Source organism: Trifolium pratense, linkage group LG2, assembly GCF_020283565.1.
Source record: "Trifolium pratense cultivar HEN17-A07 linkage group LG2, ARS_RC_1.1, whole genome shotgun sequence".
Classification (NCBI taxonomy): domain Eukaryota; kingdom Viridiplantae; phylum Streptophyta; class Magnoliopsida; order Fabales; family Fabaceae; genus Trifolium; species Trifolium pratense.
The window spans coordinates 59,759,116-59,777,135 of record NC_060060.1 but is presented as its reverse complement, the minus strand read 5'-3'; the positions used below and the strand labels follow the sequence as shown (position 1 = coordinate 59,777,135).

General features: G+C 32.3%; 1 protein-coding gene across 1 annotated transcript; it reads left to right on the top strand.

Moving 5' to 3' along the window:
* The first annotated feature begins 1,287 nt into the window (after positions 1 to 1,287).
* On the top strand, positions 1,288 to 5,621 carry LOC123909236 (RNA-binding KH domain-containing protein RCF3). Its single transcript, XM_045960035.1, has 8 exons — positions 1,288 to 2,299; positions 2,646 to 3,131; positions 3,317 to 3,559; positions 3,872 to 4,051; positions 4,319 to 4,398; positions 4,528 to 4,633; positions 5,014 to 5,140; positions 5,268 to 5,621. The coding sequence occupies exons 1-8, from the start codon at positions 1,613 to 1,615 to the stop codon at positions 5,285 to 5,287; spliced, it is 1,929 nt and encodes a 642-aa protein (XP_045815991.1). The 5' UTR covers positions 1,288 to 1,612; the 3' UTR covers positions 5,288 to 5,621.
* The last annotated feature ends 12,399 nt before the right edge of the window (positions 5,622 to 18,020 follow it).

Genomic DNA, 18,020 nt, shown 5'->3' with positions numbered 1-18,020 from the left:
AAAATATTACTATTTTTATACTCTTAAAATGACACATATTAGCATGAACGTTAAGAGAATATTACTATTTTTATAGTCTTAATAACCCATTTAGCATGAATTTTATTTTTATCCCAAATAAGTTTGTTTCGAGGTCTCCAAATGCTTCATCATAGCATGTCAAACCTGTCTTTGCTATAAGGATATGAATAAACACAAGAGCATAAGAATGAATTAAAGGAACAACGTACGAGGATGTAATTGGCTTCATCAAGAGATAAAAAATAAAATGCATTAGATAAAGGTTTTTCATGCATTGTCATTGGCCATTGAGGAGCCAAACATTTCTGACCTTTAAATTATTGAAAGAGTCATTTGAAAAGTTTCTCAAACAATAATACCCATAGTTTATTAGCCAAAGTTCATTTCATAATTGAATTTAAAAACAATTATCAATCTTCACAAAAGTCTCTCTTTGATAAACAAAAATGCATAAGATTCATAGCCAAAAGCCATCTCCAAAAATATTTATAGCTTCAAAATATTTTACATTACAGAAAATAAATTTGATGCAATAACTTAACTATAATTTTAAATTTGAATCGTTTAATTTAAATTAACGATAAATATCGTTAAAAAATTAATTTTAATATGTATTATACAAATCATCCGATTTCAAATTAATGACTTATTAGATGTAAATATTGCTTCTTTTAAGGCATGAAATCCACAGTATTTGTGTGAGAAAATTTCCACTCTTTTTATTAATTAAATCAAACAATTTGTGTTGTAATTGTACCACTCCATAGCTGGCAAAGTTTGAACCTTGACTATTGAGTTGAGTGGCAGTGATATCGAAATGACTAAAATACCCATTTTTTAAGGCTAACACTAAGCTGCATCAAGCACCAGTTCTTAACACACACACACACATTCATTATTACTATAAGATCCTTCAACATTTCATAAATTACAAACCATTCCCTTATTTCTTTTCCAACTACACCTCAAACCTATGAAATACGGGCACAGACACGGACACCGGACACGACACAGACACATTAACATTGATAAAAACTTAAAAAAATAATATAATTTAGTGTAATCATAAGTGTCAGACACGAACACGGACACGTATCCGACACAGACACGCATAATTTGAGGAGTGTCGGTGCTTCCTAGCCTCAAACAATCAACAGAACAGAGTGGGATTTCATTGCAATTTTCAAAACTTGAAAAATCTGCACTCATATATAACCGTTGATTAAAGATGTAATATATCAACGGCTAAAAATGTATGAAGTGATTACACTCCACCGAAGAAATGAACACACTGTAATAATTCTTAACACAGTAACGCAAATATAAAGCAGTAACATTGCAGCCTCTGAAGTCAGAAAATCGTATCTAGGGTTTGTACTTTGCACAATTGAAGATGAACTCTTCACTCATTTCTCTATAATTTTGATCTCAAATTTTGAAGATTTTGTTAATTTCACTTCCCATTACACCAATGCAAGGATTGGATTGAATTGGATTTGATTATTGACACTGTGTTAGAACAAATTTTCATCTCAAAAACCCTCAAATTGAACTTTCCAATTTCTACTTTGAAAAAACGAATCGGATTTCGATGGAAAGGTCTAGATCTAAACGGAGTTACTACTATGACCAGGATTATGATTCCGAAACTATGGCTAGAACAAGACCACGCTATAATCACCATTACAGTAGAGAGAACTCTCACCGTCATCGCGGCGCCGGAGGTGGTGGCGGCGGCGGTGGTGGTGGTGGTGGTCGGCATTTTAAGACGCAAGACTCGCCGTTAACGGTTACGACTAGTTACCGTATTCTGTGTCATGACTTGAAAGCTGGTGGTGTGATTGGGAAGTCCGGGAATATTATTAAGTCGATAAGGCAACATACCGGCGCGTGGATCAACGTGCATGAGCCGGTGGGTGGAGATGAAGAGCGTATTATTGAGATTTCTGACACGCGCCGGCGGGATCCGGAGGGAAGAATGCCGGCGTTTTCGCCGGCTCAGGAAGCTTTGCTGCTGATTCATGAGAGGATTTTGGAGAGCGATCCGGGGTTTGGTGTTGGAGAGGAGGAGGATGAGTACGGCGGCGGTGGAAGAGGTGGTGGTGGGAAGCGCGTGTCTAGTAGGTTGGTAGTTTCGAAAATGCACGTTGGGTGTTTGTTAGGGAAAGGTGGAAAAATAATTGAACAAATGAGGCATGAAACGAAGACACAAATTAGGATTCTACCTAGAGATCACACTCTACCTCGCTGTGTTGCTATGTCTGAAGAGATTGTTCAGGTGCCACCACAAAACAATCTTAAATTGTGCATGCATGATCAAAACAAAAACCCTTCATTTTTTTATGGACAATGAAGATTTTGAGGACTATTTATATATACATACCCAAAATTGCTGAACTAACTGAAGTTATATTAATGGCATTTTCACGTTTCAAGTTTGTGTTTCATTATCATAAACTAATGAAATAACGTACTGAGTCATAACTGGTTATGATAAGACATTTGATTTGAAGCTACTTTATTAAATTGAGATAATGAAAATATGAAGGCCATTCTTAAGATCTAATCAGATTTTTTTTTTACTTGCAATTTTATTTAAACTGAAGACTATTAATTGTGTGCAGGTTACGGGTGATATAAATGCGGTAAAGAATGCTTTTATAGTCATATCTTCCCGGTTGAGAGAGAGCCAGCATCGTGATCGTAGCGGTGAACGTGGTGGTCATTTCCATGGACGTGGGCATTCGCCTGAGCGTTTTTTCCCTCCTGATGATGATTATATTCCTCATGTGACTAGTGGTTCACGTAGATCATCTGTGGAGAGGGCTGGTTTTGGATCACGGGTAGCTAATAACAATTCCAGAAGCAATAATCATGCCTCTTTAGCTTATGCAATGGATCAAGGGGCTGCTCCTGTTGCTGATGACGGGCAACTCTTTTATGAGGACCTTGTTTTTCGTGTGCTCTGTCCTGTTGATAGAGTTGATCGTATTGTTGGAGAATCAGATGGTATTATGGATATCCTTCTAAATACAGTTGGCGTAAATGTTAAGGTTGCTGATCCTGTTGCCGGTTCGGATGAACAGATAGTTATCATTACTTCAGAGGAGGTACTTTCATTCTCTTGTTCTCTCTGCCACTGTCTGTAGTGTAGTGTGCATAACTAGTGCAAATTAGTTCTAGGGAAAAAAACTCTTCTAAATGCAGATCAACATGTTTTTCACATAGATTTAAATGTAATAAATTTTATATGCTCAAGGTTCTAACTCTTAGTATTGTGTATTGTGTAATTAAGGGTCCCAATCATAACATGTTCCCAGCTCAGGAAGCTCTGTTACATATACAGAGTCACATTGTTGATCTAGATAAGGATAATATAATTACCACCAGGCTTGTAGTCCCTTCTAGCGACATTGAATGCTTAGATGGGGAAAATGCATCACTATCAGAAATAGCGAGGTTGGCTGGTGCGAGTATTCAAATATTGCCTAGAGAAGAACTACCGCCCTGCGTTGCAAAAACTGATGAACTGGTTCAGGTTTGTCATCTGACCTTCAACTTGCTGAAGTATTCTATTAGATTCATTTGGTATAATGTAGTCTGAATGAATGGTAAATGTTGAACTTTATGATGAGAATAGATCTTATTCTTAAAAGCATATCGAATTGCCTTGTCATTAATTATAGAAAACCAAATATTGTATAGTTTTCTTTGGCTTTTGCTATTAGAAAATTTCCAATGAACTGTTTAGAGAGGATCCAAAATCCTATTCCACAAGATGAGAGAAAAGACATAGTATTGAAATTATGCTTTTGTTCATTTCTCAATCTCATCCATATTGCCTTTACAGATTGTGGGAGAGATAAAAGCAGCCCGAGATGCTGTACTCGAAGTGACTTCAAGATTAAGAAGTTATATCTATAGGGATTTATTGCAAAGGGACACAATACCTCCATCCACCCCCTTACCTGGTGTAGAGGCATCTTCTTCTAATAGTATGGCTACAGTTACTGAAACTGCCACTACCAAGGTACTCTTTTGCCAGGTCTATTTTCAAATTTACCGATCTTTATTTATGTTATTTATGTGACTGGCATTTGATAGATTTATTGTTTTCAGTATGTATTTCTTGTCTTGCCTGAGCAGCTTTTTCTTCTTCTCCGTTTAGCGTGATTTCAAAATTACCCATCTTTATTTATGTTTCTTTTCTCGGACCGGCCACTTTATAGATATTTGTTTTTCATTTGAAGGAAAAATTACCCATCTTTATCTATGTTTCTTTCTTTCTTTTCGAAAGGAATCCGGAGGACCTAGCACTGAGATGGGAAAGCAGAAAGAAAGTGGCCGTAGTGATGATTTGCCTAGTGGTTTAAATAGGTAATCTCTTCCTACCTTATTTTATGATAGAATGTTTGATATTTAGTCTGAAGTGACTTGCCATTTGCCGTATCTAGTTCTCTTCCCCATCACTAATGGGTTAACCCCTCACTTTTTTGTCGTGGTTAGGACTGTGTCTCTTGTCACAAGGAGTATACTTGAAGTTGTCATACCAGAGTATGCTGTTCCAAAGCTTTTAGCAAAATCCAAAAGCAAGCTTGCCCAGATAAGTGAGGTGTGTGCGATCAGATCTTTCTTTCCCTAATCTAATATTTGAATTGGAAAGTATTAAACAGACATTTTTATACCAAGTAGTGATGACCTTAAAATATCATATGATTGGTTTTATATTGTACCTTCCGTATCATATGACATTGAAACAAGGATAACAGGGCGTGTTTTTTTCACTGTTTAATGAGTTCTTTATATTGCTGTACTACCCAATAGTATCTTTATCATTGCATTATTTCTTGTTTTGCTTCAACGGTGAAAACAAATCCCGTAATAAGTAATAATTTCCTAATAAATTTTTTCACGTATTTAGATTATGGAAATCATGTCATCATAGTAGTATTTTAAATTTTAATAGAAAGTGATATATTTTGATGGAAACAGTTATCGGGAGCCAATGTAAAGCTGCTAGAGGATCAACCAGATGAGAAAGAAAAGATTATTCAGATATCTGGTGCTCAAGAGCAGGCGGAGCGAGCGCAAAGCTTGCTCCAGGGATTTATTCTGAGCAGTAAGTCACCTCTGAATAAGTGTTGGGACTTGGGTGTGTCTATGTCTATTTTTATGTATGCATAAGTTTCACTTCTTAAGCAGCCTTGTTCTTCTCGTAAATTGACATGACATTAATTTTTTTGCAGCCCAAGAAGATGGTCCGTAAGTGATGGTTGTACCTAAAGCCGGTTAGTCTAATGAATAGCTTCATTAATTTTGTTGCCTGGGGCAGTTTGTTCCATGCGCTGATTGGTTTTACATACATATATCTCTACATTGATCGGTGTTGCCAAAAATTAGAATTTTCATTTTGGGAGAAGCTTTCTAGACTGTAAATGTTGTACTAGGAGAGCTTCTTTGGTAATTTTTTGGTATTTTCAGCAAGTGCATGGGAGCACTTGTTGCCTACATTGGATTGTTTTCTTGGTCTATTAATTTACAGATCAAGTTATCAAAAGTTTTTCCTAAATGATGCATAAGCTTCTCCTTTTAAGTTTCAATCAAACGGTTTCCAACAAATCCCGATTCCTCAGCTGCGCCAACTGCTGTATGGTCAGTTGCAATGGCGCTATCATATGCTTCGTATCACCTTATTTAACAAGATATTTTTAATCACAAATGAAGCTGGAATTGTTTTCTTTTTCTTATTTCAATTGCTTAAACACATGAAGCGGTACATAGGTGTATTTCTTCAGGTGTTTTTCGTGTGCTTCTTAATTTTTTTTTTTTTTTTTTTGACAAAGTGTGCTTCTTAACTTAAAATTAAACTTTTTTGTAATTACAACATTGAGAAAATTATGGATTTTAAAAAAACATGGATGTTAAGAACCATGTGAAAGACATCCAAAATAATGCATATAAGTTTTGTTCTTTGAAGTTGGAACCAAGTTGTTCGAATTTCATTGAAACGTGCTTATTAACTTTGACTTTTTTTTTTTTTTTTTAACAAAAGCTTTGGTTTCTTGTTTTCTCAGCAAAATAAAAAAAAAAACTTGGGATTTTTTAGTTCAGATTTAAATGGAATCCAAAAACGGAAGATGATAGCTACTAGCTTGTAGTGGGTGTTTTGGTTTGGTGGTGATGACATAACTGAACTAGTGAATACGTTATTGATATTGTCTATTTTGGGTTTGTTTGCTAGTTATAGACTTATAGTAACATCTGTGACGTGTTCATGGACGTAACCGTAATTGATCCCGTAATAGATGATTGTTCTTTTGTCTCATGCGTTGCTGAAAAGTGAAAACTGGCAAAATACAGTAACCGTAAATTAGGTTTTGGTAAGGTAAGCATAGAAAAGGAGGTTTTGTGAGCAAACACGGGTGGAGAAAAGCCAAACCTGGAGTAATATGGTGAGGTCAACAACATGGGGAAAGATTCAATGCCTATCCTTTTAGTTGAGGAAAGCTTTCCATCAATTCATAACCCCCATATTTGGCCCAATTTTTATTTATTATTTTTTTATGCAATTTTCTATGGACATAGGAGTGGAAGTGTTATATCCTCGACCAATCAGACTCGATATTTTCTCTTCGGGCCCCCCGTATTTCTTTTATACCCCCCAATATTCCAATTTTGCCCTTGTGAAAAATTCGGTTCGCAGAAACCGAATTTTTTCTAGTGCAAATTCAGAGTAAATTTCGGTTTTTAGAAACCGAAATTTATTTTCAAGGCAAAAAAAAACTTCGGTTTCTACGAACCGAAGTTTTTTCAAGGGCAAAATTGGAAACTCAGGGGGGATAAAAGAAACACGGGGGGTGGGGAGAGAAAACATCATCAGACTCACCCACCCTAGAGTTTTATAAATTGAAACCTTTTGTTTCATTTTTCACTAGCTCATCTTCTCTTCTTCTCCTCATTCACTCACTCACCCATCCTCTCTTCTTCTCTTGTCTTATATTTTTGTTTGTTATTTTCATCATTTCTTTTGCAAAATGTCGCATAGTCATCTTCAACCTTCTTTTGTTCGAACTCAAAATCACCAGTTATTCACCTCAAGGGGTGAATTTTTAACGACCAGGCTACTTCTAGATCTATTGTTTAAATAATCATGTACTAGATCTATTGTTTCTTTTACAATCACTGATTCACTGTCTGTCTCAAAGTCTATAACCTTCTCCTGTTAAGGTGTGACAGAATTTCCAATTACAATAACACCGTGAGCATGACTGAGATCGTTATATGTAGCCATCCAGTGAATATATATATATATATATATATATATATATATATATATATATATATATATATATATATATATATATATATATCCGGCCAAGTTAATGCAGTTTGCAGACAATATTTTTTCCACATTGGACTAGTAAGAGGCATTGGACAGTTTGACTTCAAATATATCCCACATGAAATGATTTTCGTTCACATATCCTGGGAGTCTCTGCATATTTTGGTGCACACTCTAAATAATGTTTCAGAGTACCCATTGTTGGTCAGTAGAACAATATGTTTGTATCTCTGTGCTAATAAAAATTTCATATCATACACAATCATCCATTTGTCCTCAAGTGATGGGTTGATTCATATCATACACAATCATCCATATGTTTGTATTGATTCATTTAAATTTCAAAAAAAAAAAGATGCTCTTTTAATGGTGCAGATGCACAATGCTCCCTCTCCACTCAATTTTACAATTTAAATGCTTCTACTAGGAGAAGATTCTACTAGTATTATCCGGTAGAATCTTCTCTGACTACTAATAAATATAAATGCTTTCTATTGAAAATACGCACTCAAAACAAAAGATACATTGCAGAAAGCGCAAGCCAACGTAGAATGATGAAACCTTTCTTAAATGTAATGATAGATGATAAAACACAAAATGAAATTCAAAGAGTGACGACATTTTGGTTGCAGCTCAAGGGTTTATGGAGGAGCTCAACGACGATTACAATAACAACAATGATGCTAGGAGGGGAAATGAGAAGAGAATCTCATGTAAAAATGTTAATGGAAAACCAAATAAGAAGATCGATGAGATTTTTGGATCCACCAAGATGAAGAAATATCGGTCTTTTACAAATATTTATAAATTGTCAATACCATTTAATCCTAAAATTTAAGGTGAGAGCTTGATACTTTGATGAGTATTTTCAACCGGTAGCTTAAAATCTGGAGTTAATTAGTTTGTCAACGGGTAGTAGCTCATGAATTATATGTAAAATTAACTCATATTTTTTTTTGGTAAAATTAACTCATATTTATTAGAATAAAATATAAGAAAATATCTGTGCCCAAAAAAAAGTATAAGAAAATATCAACCACTTCTTTCATTTAATGATTTGCATATCTAAAACTAAATTGTACATTTGTGCAGGTGAATTATGTTGGAGGACAATAATTTTTGCTGCATAGAAAACAATAAATAAAATTTGAGTATAATTTTGTCAGCAAGCCTACACTTCAACTGCATAAGTTAAATATTTTCAACCATACAATATAATATCTCTCGTCCAAAATCTTTAGTCCTTTTAATTTTTAGTTTTTGTCCTAAAGAGTAATGCTAAGGACACACCCACTAACACACTCCTTTCAACACGCTACTATCTAATGGGCCACATCATCACCTTTTTTAAAACACTTACCTGATAACCAGTACAACCGGTTAACAAAAAAATAACATTTACTGCAAGCAAAAAAAAAACTATCTTCCTTCTTTGAGATCTGCGATTTTGTCCTCGCCGTGTTCTTTTCTCCACCGCGTTCTATCCATCTCCAATGATTTCGTCTTGGTGAAGATATATATTCTACTCAATCGTTTTTGTTGCAACGTCCAATCGCCGTTGTCTAACTTGCACAAGAGCTTAATCGATTCTTGGGTTCCCTTTCTCTTAGACAAGTTGTTATTATCAATATGCTGATTGAAGAATTATTGTTATAAATTTGTTGAATCAATGGATATTACAATGAAATCATTGTTATCAATTTTTTTAATTGATTAAAGAATCCTTGTTATCAAGGGATACATCTTCTTTTATATTGTGATTTGACAACTGGATTACGGCGTCATGGCTGGGTATGAGATTAAATTGGGAGAAAACAAATGAGACAAAGAGATGATGAAGGGATGAATAAAAAATTCAATGGAGAGTGGAGAAGATGAGTAGTTTCCGTGAGAGAGTGAATATTGAATGTGATGAGTGTAACCAAATAATAATAATAATAATAAAAATAATAATAATAAATAAAAAAAAAGGTTAAAATCTCTCACCTTTATCATTAACCGGTAACAAGTAAATGAGTTAAATCTTATAAAAAAAGGAAAATGCTAACTAGTGCCCCCGGGGCACTAGTTAAGGATACTAATTATAGTAAAATTACATTGAAACTTGTGTAGTTAATGTTTGTAAAGTATAAAAAGTGTCATTCCCAATGCAAAAATTGCTTTTTTTGTATCCTTAACTAATGCCCGGTGGCACTAGTTAGCATGACCCATAAAAAAAAGAAAGTAAATGAGTTAAAAATAGGTGGTGATGTGGCCCAATAGATTGTAGTGTGTTGAAATGAGTGTGTTAGTGGGTGTGTTCCTAGCACTCCTCTTGTCCTAAATTTTTGATCTTTTAAAAAATCAATGCACAATTAATGATACTTTACCATTTGTACCCTTACTAAAACTAAAACATCAATTAAATACCATTAGTAATGGTAAAAATTACTGAACTTATTGATCTTTATTATTTTTTAATCTGTGTGAAAAACTCTAAAAAGACTAAAATTTTGGGACGGAAAGAGTATATCGTCGGAACAACATTATAACAACAACATTTACACACGGAGTAATCAACAAATGGTTCTAAACTTATAATCACAAAATAAACATGTTCTTGATATCACCTAGCATTAGCAGTTCATAAATGACCAAGTACCTTCAAAAATTGCATAAAAAGTTGCAAATATAATTAATTAATGCTATGATGCCACAATTTTCTATACGTATTTTGTTGAAAAGGTCAAAACAGAGCTGGGTAATTAATTCGTTTTATTGGTTAGGAAGGTAGTGTTGAAAAGTCTTGGAAATATTTATAAAAAAAAAAAGTCTTGGAAATAAATAATTCTTGGAATTAGCGAAAAATCGTAATGTTGGAATATATATGAAGGAAGTATTGAAATTCATCATGTAATTAGAGTTGTTATCAATACATTATATTAGAATTAAAAACAACTAGTCCCACATCCATGCGATGCACGAGTGTTATGCGATATTTTATATTATAATATGAAAAATCATTCGTATAAATTGAAACAATAAGTATTATGAAAATTATAATAATAACATCAACAACAACAAAATAATAATAATAAAGAAAGTGATGTAAATATAAGATAGATATTAAAGACGTGTTTATACATTTTGAAAAGATTACAATGAATTTTATTGCATCTATCAAAATAAGTTGGTAATCCATGAAATGTCCTGTCACTATGAAAATGGTTTGTGGTCATACTCATACATTGTGTATTTGATTCTTAATTGGACACTATAATTCAATATATAGTATAAAAGATTAATTAGTGCGTATAATTTAGTATAAATTATTATTATTAGTTGAGTGAGTGTATAATGAAAAGTTATAGGTATATAAATGTAGGCATATGAAAAAGTGTATAGAGATGACAATGATGTAAGTAGAAGTGATGTTGCATTATTGAGTGGTTTAATTGGATATAAGTGGCTTACGTGAATTAAGGTTAGATTACTGGTTACAAAACTATCTAGGAATTATATATATATATATATATATATATATATATATATATATATATATATATATATATATAGATTCTTTCTATAAAAAAAAAATTAAAAACAATTTCCAAAGGTTGCACAAAGAGTTTAAAAGACACTTAGGGTTCATTTGGTTGAGTGAAAGAAAGGAAAATTACGGAAATCGATGGATGTTTCATGTGAATTATTAATATCGATGGATGTTTCATGTGAACCATCAATTTCCGTAATTTTTCTTCCTTCCATTTTCTTTCCTTCAGACCAAACAAAGCATTAATCCGTGCTATGATATCACTGTTTTATTGTGAAGTTCGAAAGACTGATAATTAATGTTTTTCATTGAGTAGGAAAAGTAGGGTTTCATAAGTCTTGAAAACCTAAGCATTAGAATGAGTGAAAAATTGTATTATTGAAATACGTACAAATAAAATACTAAAATTCATAATGTGCAATAATGTTGCTCCCTTGGAAATCAAAGTACTATCATTATTGAGAAATCTTGAAATTTGTTGAGTTTATAGTGGGGAAAATGAAATTTTCGGGGGCACATAAACTGCAGTCGCGCAGAAAACCATAATAAGATTAGAAGTGGTTTTCAAAAGTTGCATGAAGAGTTGAAAAAGTATTTAATTAATGTTACACGATGCCACAAATTTGCAAGTTTTTTGAAAAGTTTAAATGGTTGGTAATTAATATGTTTCATTGAGTAAAAGTAGTAGTTTTTAATAAGTCTTGGAATAGAATCTTGACCAAAAAAAAAAGTCTTGGAATGAGTAAAAAATTATAACAGTGAAATGCCTATAAAGGAAGTATGCAATTAAATTTGTTATAAATTCTCATAGCGTAGTGGCAAGTACAGAGAATCAAAGAATTAATTTTCAATAATGCAAGAAATTAAGATAATAGTTAAGACGAACTCCATCCAAGTGTGAGAGCAATTTTAGAAGGAATTCGAGAGATTAGGGTTTTGGACGAGTTCTTGGAAACTATCCAAAATTCTAAAGTTAACTTTTTGTTGTAACCAAAAAAAAATAATTAATTTTTTGTTATTTTCAATGAACAACAATTTAGTCATGAAGGATAATTTATACAATTGGTACATTTTTATTTTTTATTGAAATTACATATATCGATAAGAATGTGCGAAGTATGACAATAGTTGTTGCATTCAAAGTACTATTTTTCCAGATCTATCTTCATAATTGCCCATCTTTAATTATGTGATTGTCATTTGGTAGATTCATTGTTTTCAGCATGTACTAATAAGATTCATGTGAATTATTAATATTAAGGATCAATGCGCATTGTCACCCCATAAATATCTCTGCAAGAGACCATATTTCTTCATCTTCTTGGGTCTTAAAATCCCGTTGATTTTTTTATTTATCTGGTCTTCCATCAACATCTTCACATGAGATTTTCTCCCCCTTCCCCTCTTAGCATCATTGTTCATATTGTTATTGTCGTTGAGCTCCATAAGCCTTTTAACTGCAACCAGAATGTCGTTAGACACATCTTCACTCTTTTGTTGTTGAGCTTGTATCTTTTGTTGTTGAGCGCGTATTTCCTATACTCACCACCTCTTTGACACCAACACAACAAACACTTTTCGATTTTTCTCCCAGTTATCATATTTTGCAACAACAACCACAAAATCTAACTTGTGTGCTTCATCATGAACCCAACGATCATCTAATCTTGTGTAGTAAACTTTCTCTCAGTCGTAAAATGTACGCGCAAATCAAATTTAGGAGCAAAATCTTTGTTTCTTTGATTGGCTTCACATCGACCTTAGGTTGTTTGTTTGACTTCACATCAACCTTAGGTTTAGGTTTTTTTGCTTGGTTTTGCATCTACCATAAGTGAAACAATTTTTAAAAAAAAGTAAAACAATTTTTAGTATCAGTGTGGTTCGCACCATAACTAGCAAACACTTCCGAATTTCAATATGGTTTGCAAGTTAACGCGTGAACCTGACCTGTACAGATATTTTGACGTAAAAGAAACGAAAATGTTAAGGAATGGGGAAGATTTTAAAGTAACATTACATTTGCATTCAACTCAATGTGATGTCTATGGATTCCCTTGATACTTGAATTGTGTGTCTGAAACAAGATTTCGCCAAAAAATACGGGGGTTTGAGGGTTTGGAGTGGATGAGAAAAAGTTGACGAATGTGTGTACTGTTTGTGTCTAAAGGTTCATGCATGTTCACATCTTATGATTTTATTATACAGATTCAAGTGACAACACCTCCATGATGTGTAAATTAATTCCCAATTAAATTTATCATCATTGGATTCAAACTCGATTATCATCAGTGTATTATCGTAATACAGTGGCTCATCCACTATATTCTACTATTGAGTTATTTATTGTAGAATTTATTAAATCAACACTTGTCTCATAACATATATTTTAGATATCGACGACAAACATTTATCCCCTTTTATTATCATATTATATTAAATATTAATCAATACACTACTCTTGTATTTTTCAGATAGAAGAAAATATATATAGTAAAATTGAGTGAGAAAAATGTTGTTTTCGGTTACATAAGAGAAAAATGTTGTTTGTTAATAAAATTGAGGAAAATTCAAATAAAAATAATGTTTTTTTGTCCAGTGAACTAAAAAGAGTAGATCTAGATATAGTCGAGTTATTTTGACAAAATTATCTCATTTTTGCACATGTGTCAATTTATTAAGTTAGATTAGTTTGGTAATTCTTTATATTGTATGGTATTTTCTTTTATGTGTGGATTTTTTCAACAACATGAAAATTAATATTATTTGATGTGTATTAATCTTTGGATTTAAATGATATATACGGCCAATGTAAAACAATTTTACATAGACATCCAATAAAAATCCAACAATTTACCACATCGCTCACTCTTGTATGATTATTTTGAAACTAATTGGATGACATGAAAGACTAGCTAGTGATTTCTTATTGGATGTCAGTGTAAAAATATTTTACACTGATGATGTATTTTCATTAAACTCTTAATCTTTTATTATTTTTGTTATACTACTTTTATTTTATATATATAGATTTTGCTCAACTTCTTTGATGTTTTTAGATTTCTGATATCCTTTTCCTTTTCTCAATTTAAGGGGGTTATGTCATTTGAATTGCTTAATAACACAATCTACTTTGAAAAATTGATGATGTGTGAATTGGTTCACTGGTCATCTCATTAGTATCAGTATAACTTGCATCAATTAGTGTTCAATATTTTTAAATCTAAAACATAGTTGAATTGCTATTTATTTGCTCCTCTTAGCATCTGATGAACTTGCAGGGTCTTGTATCTATGGATGGAGTTTCTGTTCCTAGAAATAAACTTCAGATTTTTGTGAATCATCTTGCTTTTAGGGGAAGAATCAATCAATTATATTTGTGATACTGATATTCTCAGAGTTATACGTTGTCACATCTCACAATTATAACATTTCACACTTTGGTCATGGTGCTCATTCCTCTCACTTTAGGGGGCTCACTCGGCATCCCCCTATCAATGGTGTGATCAAAGTCGATATTCATGATAGTACTTTTGGCAATTTGAACAGTGCAGGTTTTGGAGGGTTGCTTCAGAATCATAATGAATAGATTTTGGACTTCTCTCGGAATTGCTACCAATCTTGTTGCCGCGAGGTACTTGCTATCTCAATGGCCTATCTCATGCTTGAGATGCTTTGCATAAAGAAGAGTATCTTCAGATTCCTTGACTGCCTTAACCTCATAAAAAATGGTGCATCATGCACCATGCCATCATCCCTATACTCCTCATATGGCTCACCTTTAAAGATACCAAGATGGACCTTTGACCTATTGTTTTTCAACACACTTTTAAGAAGAAGAAAATGAAGGTGTTGATTGGTTAGCCAAACAAGGAGCTTATTTAAATGATTTACATAAGATTTGGAGTGATTATCGTCCTCACTTTTCTTATTATATTCTTCCTGATGCTTTGTTTGTCTTTGGTTTCCAATTGATAAAGAAACAGCTTATATATACCTTGCCATATTTTATCAAAATTAAACATATATAATGAATAGGGAACAACACTGCTAGTTTCTAGCAGAAATTCTTAACATTATTTTATGCTATAAATCATTTTCTCACTAGCCCGAGCCCTGCAACACAATAAGCTAGTTCTATCACAGGAGAAAGGTTAAGGATAAGAAGAAAAAAAAAATCCACCATGAGTCTTCGAATGAAAATGGTAACAAATTCATGCCTGAAATCACTGGTTGAACACTGTTTAAAACCATTGTCACCGCAAGGAGGTTTCCTAGGTTTGCAACCGCCGCTTGCAAAGTCTTGCTATTGAGTGATTAAAAATTAATTAAAAAGCACTTTAAATTTATTATTTTTTGTTTTTGTTTTGATCATAAATAATTTAAGTGTAAATAAGATACAATGCAATAATTAAAAGAGCAGAAAGATAAAGACAAAAGAAAATAAGTTGTCGGAAATAAAGAGATGAAAGAGTAGAAAAAGACACAAAAAAATTATCCTGGTTCGGCCGAAAAACTAACTATGGGCCTACTCCAGTCCCAAGGAAAACACATTGAGATTTCACTAAAAAGAATAAAGCTTTTAAAACAGGATTAGCTTAGAACCTTTACAGCCGAGAACTCTCAACACAAACAATGGGATATCACATCCCTTGTGCAAGAGCCTCTAAAAGCAAGAGATATTACCTCTCTTGAAAACTTTGGGATCACACCTAATACAAAAGAAATTACAAGAATTGAAAGATTACACCAATTGTGTAGATATAACAAATTGAAACACATTTGTTCAAAAAAACAAATTGAAATACAAATATTACAAAGTAAACTATATAGTATAAAAAGCTCTCAAGAAAATATTTTAGCAAGTGTAGAATTAGTGAGAGTGATGAGTATTAGCAATATAAGAGAGACAGAGTATGAATGAGAGAAATATTTTTCGGTGAGTTTTTTTGGTGATTTGAAAAGGTGAAAAACACGTCCTATTTATAGGACTTGTGAAAGAAGTAAGTTTGGAAAGGGAGAAATTCTTATGTGAGTCCTCACCTAAGCATTAATGATTAGGTACGACCAATTAAATCATTACAACTCATTAATATATTAAATAATTAAAAGTAATTAATAAAGTATTTATGAAACCAAATCTGGACCAAATCTAAAAAAATAGGAAGAAAAAAAAAAGTCATGTCCCAGTTTTTATTTTTTTTTGTGGCAGATTGTTATCAACTTATATTCCCTCCCAATTTGTATGTGCTGTTATCACCACCAACACTAAGAAAAATAAGAAGAGGAAATAACATATGTGAAGTTAATAATTTTTTGTTTCAAACACTGATATTTCGTTTAAGAAAAACTATAATTTTTTCTTTTTGAGTCTTATATTTTTTTGAAATTCAGGGGCTATTCAAACTATAATTGTTGGATTTGATAAAAAGAAATATATTTAATCATTTTCAAGTAAGAATTTAGGTGAACAATTAATAAGCTATAAGCAAATTGAATTAACTTATCAAAATACGTGTATGTACGTACCTAGTAAAAAATTACAAGTTCGTGAGAAAATAATGTTACCAAATATAGTATGTTTTATCATATAAACCTATAAGCCATAAGCTATAAAATTAAAATTTAGTACCGTGAAATAGAGTTTGTATATGAATTTGTATCAAACTATAATCGCAACTTAAAATCAACATAAAAATTAGTAAAACGCAGTATATGTAGCAAATAGTGGAACAATAATATACTAAATATAATAAATTAAAATATTCTTCACCTAGTTAAACATAAATATATAGGAATAGTGAAAAATAAAATTGTCTTGATCTTGTTTGTCTTGACTCTTGAGTACTGCTACTTGTTTTGATGGTGAGCGCACAACACATGAAAATCAGAGGGAATACAATGGTTAATAACAATCTAGCGCTCGAGATTTTTTATTTCCCTATTTTTAAGATTTGGTCAACATTTAGTTTCATTAATATTTTATTATTTATTTTTAATTATTTAATATATTAATGAGTTGTAAATTTGTAATGATTTAATTGGTCATGCCTAATCATTAATGCTTAAGGTAAGAACTCACCTAAGAATTTCTCTTGAACCAAACAAACCCTAACATATAGTGACAACACTCTTCTTTCAACTTCTATATTCTATTGTTACTGCTAAAAACATTTAGGAGATAACCAAAATTACTTTATCATCTTTTCTCATTTTCTCTTTCAACTTCTTTATCTTATTTTCTCGTGGCACTCTTCTGTCTTTGTTTCTTCTTTTCACCCATTACAATTGGATCGTGGAGGATGAGTAAAATCCCTAGTAATTTGATAGAAATTTTCACCCATTACAATCTTATCGTGGAGGATGATAGAAAGTTTACTTTTTGTTGATAAGATGTACTAGTAAAATTTTTATAAAAAAATGTAGTATTATTTTATTTATCATCTACAAAAGTGTATTTCCTTAGAAAAAAAATCTACCGAAGTGTCATCTAAATAATAATAATATAAAATTCATTAATTAAATAAGTAATAATTATATTAAATTACTTAATAAAAACACTAACATATATGATACTCCCCCTAGATCCTAATTATAGCAGAATATTTACTTTTTAGATACATTGAAATTTTAATGTATCTAGTCTATATTATAGTCTAGATACATCAAACTTTGAATGTATATAAAAAGTTAATTTTTTCTTATAATTAGGACTAGAGGGAGTATGACTTAATGATATAAAAAAACTCTGATTCGACCGATTTAATAGCTATATAATTTTATTATAGAGACCGATTCATTCTACCAGTTTACTCTGATTTAATCCGGTTTGTCATGCGGTTCGACCAGTGACTCAGTGGTTCAACCAATGACCCAATGCCCTCATCGGTTCGATGACCTATCCGATTTTTAAAACACTGTTTTTAAGCTCAGACTCTTAAATTAGTCCATCCTGCCACACCCCCCTTTTAGACGGGCTTAAATGTAGCGCACAACCCGCTTTGCCATCGATACATATTATAGGGGTAAATGTAGCGCACATTTTTTAAAATTCCACATTTAAGATTCCCCTATAATTACATAAGAACAACCCGTATAATACGACCCGGCCCGCTTTGCCATAAGAAC